General features: G+C 40.8%; 1 protein-coding gene across 3 annotated transcripts in view; it reads right to left on the reverse strand.

Annotated features, from left to right (window-relative positions):
* Positions 1 to 869: 869 nt before the first annotated feature.
* Positions 870 to 13,454, reverse strand: part of rnf170 (ring finger protein 170) — a 51,372-nt gene continuing 38,787 nt past the window's right edge. For all 3 annotated transcript variants that reach the window (XM_086007790.1, XM_086007808.1, XM_086007800.1), the window contains exons 5-7: positions 12,387 to 12,460; positions 4,892 to 5,002; positions 870 to 1,825 (exon numbers count right to left, since the gene is read on the reverse strand). In XM_086007790.1, the coding sequence (XP_085863916.1) occupies positions 1,556 to 1,825; positions 4,892 to 5,002; positions 12,387 to 12,460 (455 nt within the window). In that variant the 3' untranslated portion in view covers positions 870 to 1,555. The remainder of the gene's footprint in view (positions 1,826 to 4,891; positions 5,003 to 12,386; positions 12,461 to 13,454) is intronic.

Below are 13,454 nucleotides of genomic sequence, written 5' to 3' on the forward strand. Positions count from 1 at the left end.
ACCAACCGAATTTCTAGGCCATAGCTTGCAGCACAACCATTTTTATACTTTAACTTTATTCAAACTTCCTCTTTATTCTTAGAGTTATTATAGCGTTTAATGCTTTGCCACTGGGAATAGTGAGCTAGAGACTATTGCATTTTTTAAGCAAAAAGTGGGTAACAGTTGAAGCTGAGGGGAGAAGGCAGGGTAGTAGGATTTGTTTTTCACTACTCCAGTTCCAAGTTCATACCTAAGTATTGAGTAATTGGCAGGCTATTTAAACATGGAAGGCATCACAGGAGATTCCAATCCTACACTCAACTGATACCCAGATATATGTGCTTTCAAGCAGTCACTGATAGCAGAGAGTGGGAACACTGGCAGATTTCTTTCTCCCTTCTTACTCAGGGTTAGTGCGGACAATTGTTCCTTCATAGTACAGGGAGATCTCTTTCCATCACAAAACATCCAACCTGGTGGGTGGGCTTCAATGATGCTGACTGAAGCGAGGCACCAGGAGCTACCTAACTACTTACAATTTTTTTCTTCATGTCTTCCTGAGGAGAAGTACATGGCCGTCCCTCGTCACTGACCCATACTAACCCGGTTTAAATTGGGAACATGGCAGTGTGGAGGTTGGAGCCTATCCCAATGCACTACACTGCAATATATGGGTGTTCCAATGCACTGTCCCGCTCCTCTCCTCACTTCTGCGGTCACTTCAACCTCACTATTTTATCTTTTAAATAGTTCAGATTTAAGCTTCTCAGCAATCATCTTCAACTCTTGGTGATTTTCATTATTTCTTTAGGATCAGTTTATGAAGACATTGGTGCGGTCTAGAGAAATGAATGGTGAAGTATCATCATTAATTCATTACAAACAAGGCGTTTGGAACTTTTTAATAAAAAGGAACAATTTGTTCACATTTTGTTACATGCCTGGAATCCAAAATCCTTCCAATATCAAATGAAAATATTGTTCTTAGCGTAGAAAATATGCAGGTATAAAAACCACCGCACTATTTACAATAAAGTCTGTTCCTTTAATATTTAAATTCCTAACTACAATAGACCTCTTCAAATTTCATCTACATTTTTATACAAAGTGCAAATCAACAGGAGAAACCAGAACTCAAAAGTACATAATCTAGCTTCATGATTTGCTATTTTCAGTTTTAAACAACCAAAACTCACATTTAAAAAAAATCCTGTATCTGACTATCCCCAAATCGATTACCTCAATTACACCCTTAGTAATTCAACTCAATGAAACATCTCCAGTCCTCAATCATTCAAAATTGAACTCTAAATGTATGAAAACCAGTTTTCCAATACAAGCAGCTTAGTATTTCCTTACTTGTTTCAATATTACCTGCATTAGTTTGCAAACAAAATGCTGTAATTGCAAATTTAAGTATTGCATTTTTGTTAGTTATTTAATGTTAACTTGGAGCCCATGGTTTGCAAAAAATTCTAATTTGCTTAACAAGAGGTAACAATAGTCCTTTGCAGGAAAATATGCACGTTTAACTTAATTGCAATCAGGTATTTCTTGTTATAGGAATATTAATTCACCTATTCAATCTTTGTGTTACTGCCTCTCGATACATGATGGAAATATAGATGAGGAGTAGAAAAATAACAAATAAGTCATCCAGAAATCCCAGAATTCCAAAAAAAGCCTCGGGAATAAAGTCCAGCGGTGACGCTAAATAGAATAAGGCACCAGCCAGACAAAGGAAAATTCGTATTCGAAACATCCAGAAAAGGCCACCGATGGAAAACAGTTCGGTGAAGGCATGACGCAGTAATGTGGGTACATCCAATATACGATCCATCAGCTGCAGCAGAAATGTGATAAATTACTCTTAAAATGCTGACCGGTACCGTGTAAGGATGATATTTCCTTACTTTATACAAGACCATGATAAGGAATAAACATGAAATCATATAACAGCCACCAAAATTAATGCGTGATAAATGAAGAGCTCATTTAAAAGTACAGGTAGACTATCCTTTATCCGAAAACCTTGGGACCAGCCGTGTTTCGGTTTTCGGAAAATTTCGGATTTCAGAAGGTATTTTATAAGACTGGGAAATTTGTCGGGGTGGGGGTCGGCGGGGGAGAAAAGAATATCGGACAGGCCGCTGCAGCTATCGGATGGGCCGCTGTATTGTTGGGTTCACTCTCCCGGTACCTCCTTCACACTGCCTGGCTCGGCCTGCAATCTCCTACCCAGGAGGGAACTCTGTGACCCTCTGCCCTGCTCAGCGTAAGTCGTGCGCCACTCTGGTCATGTCGTGCGCACGACTTACGCTGAACGAAAAAACTTTCGGTTTTTAGAGGTTTTCGGAAGTTCGGATAAAGGATAGTCTACCTGTATACAAATATCAGTACGCAATTTTTCTCATGTCTTCTAGATCATTGAAATGAACTGATTGGTCTGTGTAATGTAACAAGATTTTTATCTATTTAGCGTGGAAGGGTTTTTTGTTTAATTTATATATTTCTGATTTAAAGTTAGGTTCAGATTACTAAGGGTTCATTCTCAAGAGGTCAAGCATACTTTTCTGACTTGATAGCCTGGAGCTGCTGAACTGAAGGGTGGTTAGGAATTTTGATGGGCTATCCCAAAAGCGGAATGGGTTAGCCATTAAAACGGTTATCTAACAAAAAGCAAAACTACAGATGCTGGAAATCTGAAAAAAGAGTTTTGGGTGCAGATCCTTCTTAAATGGTTGTCTAATCAGATCTGAAACCTTGATCGGGTGAATGCGGTGAGGATGTTTCCAATGATGGGTGAAACTAGAACTAGGAGGCTGCTCTTTCAAAACTGAGATGAGGAGAAACTTCTTCACTCAGAGGGTGGTAGGTCTGTGGAATTTGCTGCCCCAGAGAGCTGTGGAAGCTACATCATTAAATAAATTTAAAATAGAAATAGACAGTTTCCTAGAAGGGGAATTAGGGGTTACGGGGAGCGGGTAAGAAATCGGACATGAGGCTAGGTTCGGATCGGTCATGGCCCTGTGGGTGGCGGAGCGGGCCCAGTGGCCGTGTAGCCTGGTCCTGCTCCTACTTCTTGTGTTCTAATTCTGTGTTAGATTTCAGGAGATGGTTCTATTCACAGGGATTAGTGGAGACTTCGGGAACAAGCTGCCAGCTAGGAGTCCTTCAAGAGTAAATTGGGCTTGTTCCTGGCTGGGGTGGAGATCACCTCTTACAGAAGGTAAGTACTGCAGGAAGTACAGGGACAGCGTGATCTCCTGGACGAGTTTCGATCGCCTAGATGGGTCGGAGAGGAATGTCCCAGAGTTTTCCTCCCAAATTGGCCATTGGGTTTTTTATCTGGTTTTTCGCCTCTCCCGGGAGATCACATGGGTTCGGGTGGGATGGAGAGTGAAAGTAGATTTGAGGTTAGGATCAGATCAGCCATGATCTTATTGAATGGCGGAGCAGGCTCGAGGGGCTGATTGGCCTACTCCTGCTCCTATTTCTTATGTTTTTATGAAACAATGGGGAAGGGGCCTCATTAACACATTCCATGGAAATTGACAGATTTCAGTCCCTGTGATGTGCAACATGTAATCAGGTCTGGCTTGTCTTCCAACTCTACTCCCTTCAGCCTCCCCAAGTATCAAGGCTCCAGCTTAGTTACAGCTTAAGTCATGGAGGCCCAGAGACAGCGGTGAGGTGCAAATGGACTGCAAGTGGTCACTGACTGCATTAAGAGTGTTGTTAATGAATAAGAAACTGATTGGGTTTTCAGGTGGATTTTGTCCTGTTTAGATAAAACGGATTGTTCAGGAAAACTACATGCATTCTCCTGATTTATAGAGGGAAACAACGAGCCAGATAGAACTCAAAATGTCAAAATCTGGATAAGGCAAGCTGATCACTGGGGCCTGTAATTAAGTGAGTGGCCAATTTTCAAAGTAAGTACTTTAATTCAAGTACCTATGATCTTAGAGTGGATTACACATAGGGGATAATGAAGAAGTTGGGGGAAAAAAAGAGACGTGAATGGTGATATTGAAGTAACAATGCAAGTATTGAATGAGAAAAGGCCATTCAGTCCATCAAGACCATTAATTTATATACAAATTATGTACTCCACTGGAGCCGATGAATAAACACAGGTTAAAATTTACAAGAAAAAGTACTCTGGAATTTCTCCTTCACCATTCCCACAAATGAAGCCAAGGATAAAGATTTTACACACTTCAGTAGAAATTATTCAATCCTGAAGCATTGCTGTGGTACTATGATCAAATCAATGAGGTCTAAAAATAAAAGCCACTATAGTCAATAAGGGACGACATACAGTATAAAGTTTTGTTTGGATGGATCTCGTAGAAGATCACGGAGTTGTACTAGATAATAAATTATGATGCATCTGAGTGGGGAACAACAAAGTGAGATTGATCGGAGCAGGAGCTAGGTAGTGAGAGAGTTGGGCTGATCCATTAGACTAGATCAGGTGAAGGTTAATTGTCAACTAGTGCATAATTAGTATCGCAGTACAGACAGACCAGTAGAACTTGCATAATGTGGGAAATTCTGGAAGGCAAGAATGCCTGGGACAACCACAAATGGAAGGAATCTTTTCAGGTGGACTTTTCAGAGCTCAGAAGAACATTCACAATAACTGGAGACACTCAATGCCAGATATGGGGAGGAAGAATTTCTGAAATGGTTACCTCTTGAAAACAGACTCAAATTTAGGAGAGAAGATGCACAACAATAGAAGGTGGAGAACATGTGGCTACAGATCTACTGAAATATAAAATATTTTAATCCAAAAATAATATAGTAAATATTGTTAGTGAAAATAATTTTTTTCCTAATTCTGTTAACTTTTAGAATTAGCTTATTATGATTTACAGTCATAAAATTCAAGTATACTTACAGATCTGGGCTGACCAGAAAATCTTCTGTTATAATCATTTACATCTTGAATAACCTGCATAGACTCTGGCTGCTGGTCATTCACTGGGAACAGTGGGAATAACAATGTAACCTAACAAGACAATTAAAATCACAAATTAAATTATCACTGTACATATTCAAAGAATACATACCAATTAATCTAATTTGTTTACTATTAAAATTATTTTAGCTGACGGGGCTCAATTCAAATTTTGACTTCATGTTTTATGTAAATACATAGAATGAAATATTTTTACAAATTCTAAAGTCATAGTGCTGTTTACAATCATATTAATTATCCGTATAGATTCTGAGAGGAGGCTTAAATGGTTAATCTTTCCATTATGAACATAGAGAATATAACAGACCTCTTGTGGCGTTGCCCATGGTATCCTCATATATTGCGAACCAAGCTGATAAAACCATAGGTCTTTCTAGGGGCCATTTGATTGAGTCTGGTTATCTGTGGGGGTGGGGGATTATGTGCTGTGCAATGCTGCTATTGGAGATGGCAAAAGAGGCACTGGATCCACAGGGATATTCAGGAGTCAGCTCCCAAGGGCCTTCAAATAATAGTGCTGCTGACAACACTGTTAGGAATGAAACCAGCTAAATTGCTGTTCTATTCCAACTTACTTTTATACAACCCTGTATGTCTGTTGGACTGGGCCCTCTGATGTGCTGCACTTTATTAGTTCACAAACGTGCAAATAAAAGACATCAGCCTAGAAATTGGGCTTCGTAGCACCTGTTTTTTCAGGTTCTGCGTGGCCTACTACATTCCCAAAACGACGGGCAGGAAACGTACGCACACTTCCTAGATGTAAATAGGACGCGCTGATGTAATAGTGTCACGTTAAAGAAATACAGACTTGCATTTATATAGCGCCTTTCATGACTACCGGACGTCTCAAAGCGCTTTACAGCCAATGAAGTACTTTTTGTAATGTGGGAAAGTTAGGGAGACATTAACCCCATGCAGATACGGCACCCCTGGAGCCCCATTAGGGACTTTTACCTAGCCTTGCTTAGGCTAGGCTAAGCAGCCAAGACGCTTACAGCACCCGATGAGTTTGTTGCACGCGAGATATTTTGGTACCAGTCTCATGGGCACTGCATGGGCTGTATCAGTGTTTTGATCAATAAAAATGATCAGTTGTCTTAGTGTTTTCTGGTCCTTGAACTTGTATTAAGGGTAAGGATAAATGACTATCCTATAAACTCAACAAATGGCAGACATGATCGGTTTGGATGGTACAAACTGTGAATAGCACCAATATAGATTGTAAATAGTAGACTTAAATAGAATAGTGCAGATATAAAATGTGTAAATAGAACTGATATAAACGGTTTGAATTACTCATATAAACTGTGAATATCACAGATATAAACTGTTTAAATGATCCATAAACCATATGTAATAAGAAACTGCAAATGATGAAAATCTGAATAAAACAGAAAATGTTAGAAACACAGAGCTGGCCAGTCATCATCTGTAAAGAGAAAGCACAGGTCTCTTTTTACTTAAACTGTGCGAATAGATATAAATTGTACGACACAGACAGTGAGTATGAACGCAACTTTGCCATTGAGTGCTATCTTCCAGACTATACACAGAAAAGAGACCGGGTTCAATGTCTCTGGGTTAGGGTGAATGTGTTAAGCGCAGGCCCCTCTGATCTGGAGGTAGTACTTCCAAAGAGTTTTCCACTTCTACTTCCTCATCAACTATTGCTTATGCATGCACACTGAGTGCTCCACCTGTAGCTGGGTGGTCTTCTGCTCCTATACCCTTCCAGAATGCTACTAGAGCTGCACAATCCACTGATGCTATAGCTGCAAGGATTTCAAGTGCTTTGACCATTTAAGCCCTTAGGGACCTGTTTGGAGTGAACAATGAAAACTAGCTTCCAAGAGCTTTGGGGCGCCATCCTCTCAGGGTCTGCAGGATCTAACTGATACCATGAGGTCTGCCCTACCACTGATCATTGGGCATTCATATCCAGGACCCAGCACAAGTGGCATGAATAGAATCTACCTTCATAACAGCTTAGGTAACTTTTTTAGCCAGCCCCCTCAGATGCCTGCTCATGTTGGTGGCAGGTTATAGAGCCAGGCTGCCCACACACCTGCAGTGACAACTAAGAAGCCCCGAGACCAGGATCACCTCAGTCCCAAGAAGCTTGTAATACCACAGTGTAGCCAAGCCCACGAGTCTCTGGCCCTCAGGAAGCACCAGCACAGAACCAGGATAAGTTTAAGAACAGCACAGGGAAACACAGGGTTAAAAGAAGCACCTGTTGTATACGCACAATAAAACCACTTGCTGAAACGAAGCTCAGTTTTCTGAGAGTATGTCTGTTTTTTGTTTGGTTTGTGTGTTTGCGAGGATGTGTTGAACAGGAAATACAGTTCCTTCTATACCTCCTTAATGAACTGTTGCCTCTTTAAGCAGATCTCTCCGAGAAATCTTGAGGGAGTGATGAGGTGGAAGTTGGTGGTCTTCGCCTTTGGTGTAGGGTTATCCTGCATGCCTCAGTTACTTTCTCTTCCTCCTGCTCCTATTCTACTTCCATTATAAGGACATACATGGGAATGGCCATATTGAACCCCATGGTAAGGGCTCGGTCATGATTCAGGATTTTTGAGCACTTTTCGCTCAGGAAAAGAATTGTGGGAATGGGTTATAGCTAAATATTGTGTTTTAAATAAAGTGAAGTTATACAGGTTTAAAAAAATACCAGATGTTGCAGGTATCAAGCCAGTTTGTGGAATGTCATGGCTCTCAGTCTACTTCAAACTGAGACAATTGTCTCATCTCAGGCCTATTAAGTCAGGCTGGCCCCTCCAACTTGCAACAACTACTTTCATTTATATAGAGTCTTTAGCACTGCTGTAACCAAGAAAATATCAAAGACCCAAAGTGTTGGTTGAGGGATAAAATGTTGGCCAGGGCACCAGAACTCCCTGCACTTCTTCAAATAGTGCCACGGGATCTTTTACATACACCCAAGGGCAAATGGGGCCTTGGTTTAATGGCCCAGCCAAAACATCTCTGAAAGTGTGTCACTCCCTCGATACTGCACTAAAATGCCAGCCAGACTATGCACTCAAGTCTCTGAAATGGGGCTTGAACCCATGACCATCTGGAACAGAGACAAGAGTGCTAACACTGAGCCAAGACTGACACTTGAGCCCTGAACATGGTAGAAGTCTTTGAAAGGTCAGAAAGTGAGCCACTTGTCAGCGCGTCCAGCTTTTGCTGTACTCTTGCAATCACAGTATTGATATGCCAGGTCCAGTTAAACTTCTGGTCAATGATGACTCCCAGAATGTTGATAGGGACAGTGATGGTGGTACCATTGAAGGTCAGGGGGAGGTGGTTGAGCTTTTCTAGTTGGAGATGGTCATTACCTGGCACTTATGCAGTGGGAATATTAACCGCTATTCACTAACCCAAGCATTCAACAGGAACTTTGCACCAGTAGCTTCTAGATAAGCAGCAAGCACCAACAAAATGAAGCTCGAGGCAAAAGGTACCCCACCTAAACTTCCAGTATGCAATGACTCACTATGTGCAGGTTTCACGGACACAGCTAATTAGCTTCAGAAAGCTCACTACTTGATGCTGATTAATGTTGAGTGCTTGAATAGTTTCTTCCAGTTTGAATGACCAGAGGTTTAATTTAATTGCAAGAACTTCAACTGATTACACTAATTCCCTGGATAATATATCAGAGATCTTCTAACTTCTCATGTTTTTTAGTCTTGCAACCTGTCCATTATTTAACAGATCTGTTCCATTTATTTTGAGATGGATTTGAAAGTCAGTAACTAAAATACAGTACTACAATTACACTAACTATTGTTCAGCACAATTCTGTGTTACTGATGCACTCTTCAATTCTTTTTATTTCCTTCAGTTCCTTGGCCCTTCTCACTCGATTTCTTCTCATCATATAGAGGTTCCTTTGACACTTATATGGTTTTCATTTCCCTCCCCTACCCCTGGCCCACATTTTATATAAAAAGAGCAAGAAAGCACAACACCTTTCTGAAACTTTTGGACTATCTAGGGCCCACAGATTAAGTAATGTTTGTTACTAAAGCACAGAAAAAGTTCACCAGCCTCTGCACCCTGAAGACTTCGGGTCTGCAGAGTCAGACACAGTTCCTTCATGAATATATTTTTCTTTTAATCTGCAACAGTCCTTGTGGAATTGATTCCAGAACTCATTGGGAAATGTTCCCCAATGATGACTGTGCTACTGGTGTAGTTAATATTTAATAAATCAATCATCTTTGGACACTGGTGCACTGGGCTTTGTTCCTACAGGATACATGAAGTTTATTCTGATAGTCAGAAAGTGGAACTCAGGTGCCAATTCAGACAGACATTTTGGTTCTGATTCAAGTCCTACTCCAGCCTCAGGTGACACAACTACTCCATCACACACTTTTCCAGCTCTCAGTTGAATCAGATTTGAGAAATATGACTGAAGAAGTCTTTAATTCCCAAGTACAAGTACAGTTTATGGAATTGTAGAAAGTTCAACATAGGAGGAGGCCATTCAACCCACTATGCCAATGCAAATGCACTGAGCCATCTAGTATAATCGCTTTTCCCCAATATCTTGTAATATTTGTCTTTAAGTATACTTAGCTTCAATAGCCACATGTTGGAAAGCATTCTATATTGTAATGAGCCTTTGTGTGATTTGTTTTCTAATACTAATCCTGACTGACAATGACCCAACTCTGACCCACAGTAGCCTTCCCCTGACTGAATAGCATAAATTTCACTGGTTCAGTTCCGTGATGGCTTTTATTGGCCAGCTCCTGCTGTCTGTGTTTGAAGCTGCAGTTGGCTGCTGTCCATGCAGCTGATGAATAATTCCAGTGTTAATTCGTCGGGTGTGCTCTGAGCCCTCCGCTTGTAGCTCTGGCTGTCTGATGGAGGAAAAACTAAAAATTTGATTTGGTTTGCACAGGATTTGTGTGACCTTTTCAGGATTACAAAATGTCTTTAAAAATAATTAGCATGGATGCGATAGTTCGTGTAGGAATTATTTCATCTTTTCTTTGTTCCATGATGGTACTGCCTACATCTAACATTCTTTAGAAAAGGAAGCTGCTTTCAGTTTGAAGTATCCTACCCACCTACATTGAAAAAAGTAAGCTCTACTTATTCAGTCATCTCCTTCGAGTAGGGCAAGTGATTTAGCGGGGTTGGGGGGGAGTTCCCAAAAAATTGCAGGGCAATTTAGGGAGGTATTTTTTGCAACAGGTATTTTTAACAGAATAATCATATTTGTTACTTTTGATCTCTGAACACATTAATTCTTTGTATTGTGAATATCAACCAAAGATCTGGGGCATTTAAAAAAAAAATCAAATTCAGTTGAATTGACAGAATAGTACCAACTCACTCACTTTTATTGGCAGTGTTCTGGCTCTCTTCAGCAAGGAAAATTTTCAGCTGCCTACTTTAACAGCTGGAAACTTCCTTTACAGTTCAGTAAATGGAGCGAGGTGGAAGATCGGCACTTTGAAACTAAACTGGCAGTGGAGAGAAACTGACTGAGTAGGTAGGACTGACTGCCAGGGGTAAATGCACGATTTGTCATCGCAACAAATCACTTGCCCTTCCTATCAAGACAAGTTCTTTATTGAAAACACAACAACAACAACTTGTATTTATATAGCACCTTTAACGTAGTAAAACGTCCCAAGGCGCTTCACAGGAGCATTTTAAGTCAAAACATTTTACACCGAGCTACATAAGGAGAAATTAGGGCAGGTGACCAAAAGCTTGGTCAAAGAGGTAGCTTTTAAGGAACGTCTTAAAAGAGGAAAGAGAGGTAGAGGGGCGAAGAGGTTTAGGTAGGGAATTCCAGAGCTTAGGGCCTAGGCAACAGAAGGCACGGCCACCAATGGTTGCGTGATTATAATCAGGGATTCTCAACAGGCCAGAATGAGAGGAGAGCAGATATCTCAGGGGATTGTGGGGCTGAAGGAGATTACGGAGATAGGGAGGGGCGAGGCCATGGAAGGATTTGAAAACAAGGATGAGAATTTTGAAATCGAGACGTTGCTTAATCGGGAGCCAATGTAGGTCAGCGAGCACAGGGGTGATGGGTGAACGGGACTTGGTGCGAGTTAGGACACGGGCAGCAGAGTTTTGGATCACCTCAAGTTTGTGGGAGGCCAGCCAGGAGTGCTTTGGAATAGTCAAGTCTAGAGGTAACAAAGGCATGGATGAGGCGATGTTACGGAGGTGGAAATAGGTGGTCTTAGTTATGCTACGGATATCAGCTCATCCACTGCTGAAACCCTCACCCAGGTAGGTATGCTTGAACTGTACAAAACACCAATTAGGCCACAGCTAGAGTACTGTGTACAGTTCTGGTCACCATATTACAGGAAAGATGTGATTGCTCTAGGTAGGATACAGAGGAGATTTACGATGATGATGCCAGGACTGGAGAAATTTAGCTATGAGGAAAGATTGGATAGGCTGGGGTTGTTTCCTTTGGAACAGAGGAGGCTGAGGGGAGACTTGATGGAGATGTGTAAAATTATGAGGGGCCTAGATAGAGTGGATAGGAAGGAACTATTTCCCCTTGCAGAGAGGTCAGTAACCTGGGGGTATAGATTTAAAATAATGGGTAGAAGGATTAGAGGGGAGTTGAGGAGAATTTTTTTCACCCAGAGGGTGGTGGGGGTCTGAAACCCTCTGCCTGAAAGGATGGTAGAGGCAGCAACCCTCATCACATTTAAAAAGTACTTGGATATGCATTTTAAGTGCTGTAGCCTACAAGGCTACGGACCAAGAGCTGGAAAGTGGGATTAGGCTGAATAGTTCTTTTTTGGCCGGCACAGATACGATGGGTCGAAACTCCTACGTCTGTGCTGTAAATTTCTATGGTTCTATGAAGACCAAGTGCAAAGAGCTCATGGATTTATTTGTCTCTAAAACCATCTGTGCAGCTACTTCCGATCATTTGTTGCTCTGCAGTTTCTCTCCCACTGCCCACTCTAAGCTCGTCTCTTCCTCGAGACCCACCTCCTGCTCCCTAGATCTCCTCCCCACCCAACTGCTAAACCAATTATCTTACCTGGTCCTAATATTTGTAATATTGTTAATGGCTCCCATTGCCGGGGTTGGGACAATTTGCCCATAAAATCATCACCTGTTCCAACAAGCAAAAATTATTATGGGCAAAGCACTCTACCAATCCTTTGTTAAATATATTTGATTGCATCAGTTGACACCTTATTACTGTACTATGGCAGTAGTTTTAATGAAATGATTTCATCAAATCAAAAGTTTTTCTTGCTAAGAATATTGTAGAGAAAAAGTAGAAAAGGTTCTGGCAACATTTCTGGGCTTACTACAATTCTAGTATAGCAAACCATTTGTAATGAATTTTGTATCCTATAGCATCATAATTTAATGGCTTTATTTATCTTACCATTTGTCTGCAAATGGGGCAATTAACTGCTCCCAACCAAGTGCCATATGTCCAATATGCAACAATACAGGAACCTAAGGGAAAAAAAACAGGTTTATTGTAAAACAGACTATTTCTGCAGTTATTTACCAATTTGCGCAATAACCAGTTTAGCTCAAAAATAAAACCCATGTGATGTTAGTCCTGATAATGTTATCTTCCTCTACCCCTGCCCCCAGATCCATAGCTATGTTTTGTTAACTTGGATTCTGGCCTTAAAGAACGGTCAACCGCCAATGAAAAAAAAACTTGCATGTATATGTCCTTCATGTCCTCAAGATATATCCCAAAACATTTTATAGAGGAAGACAACATTATCAGGACTAACATCACATGGGTTTTATTTTTGAGCTAAACTGGTTATTGCGCAAATCTCTTGTGAATTGTAGTCACTGATGTTATGGATGAAAGTGCTTTATCTGCATCCTGCGCCTTCGTTCACTCCTAACAGCACAAAATCTGGAATCAAACTGCATATACTGTACAATTCTTGTTATTCACATAGCAAAATTAACGTTTTAGTTTTACTTTAAGCAAAAAGTAACCAAATCAGCTTGGAAATCAAAAGGTAGATTTACTTAGCTAAAAAGATGATAATTGTTCATTGAAAATGATTATATCTAAATGATTTTTTAATGCACTCATTATAAAAAAAAGAGATCTACAGCTTGCTCACAAGAATACCAGAATTGTTGCGTTGTTAGTGCTTCTTGTGTCACTTTATGTGCAAGGATCAGGGAGAATGGCAACAGCGGTTTCCAGCCGATGGGGTGGAGGGGGATGGGATTAAAAAAAGTGTAAAAAATGACTTGCATTTATATAGCGCCTTTCATGACCACTGGACATCTCAAAGCACTTTACAGTCAATGAAGTACTTTTGAAGTGGAGTCACTGTTGCAATGTGGGAAATGCAGCAGCCAATTTGCACACAGCAAGCTCTCACAACCAGCAATGTGATAATGACCAGATAGTTTGTTTTGTTGAGGGATAAATATTGGCCAGGACACCGGGGACAACTCCCCTACTCTT

The sequence above is a fragment of the Somniosus microcephalus genome, chromosome 2 (genome assembly GCF_052327205.1).
Source record: "Somniosus microcephalus isolate GS21.2 chromosome 2, FLI_Smic_1.0, whole genome shotgun sequence".
Taxonomy (NCBI): Eukaryota; Metazoa; Chordata; class Chondrichthyes; order Squaliformes; family Somniosidae; genus Somniosus; species Somniosus microcephalus.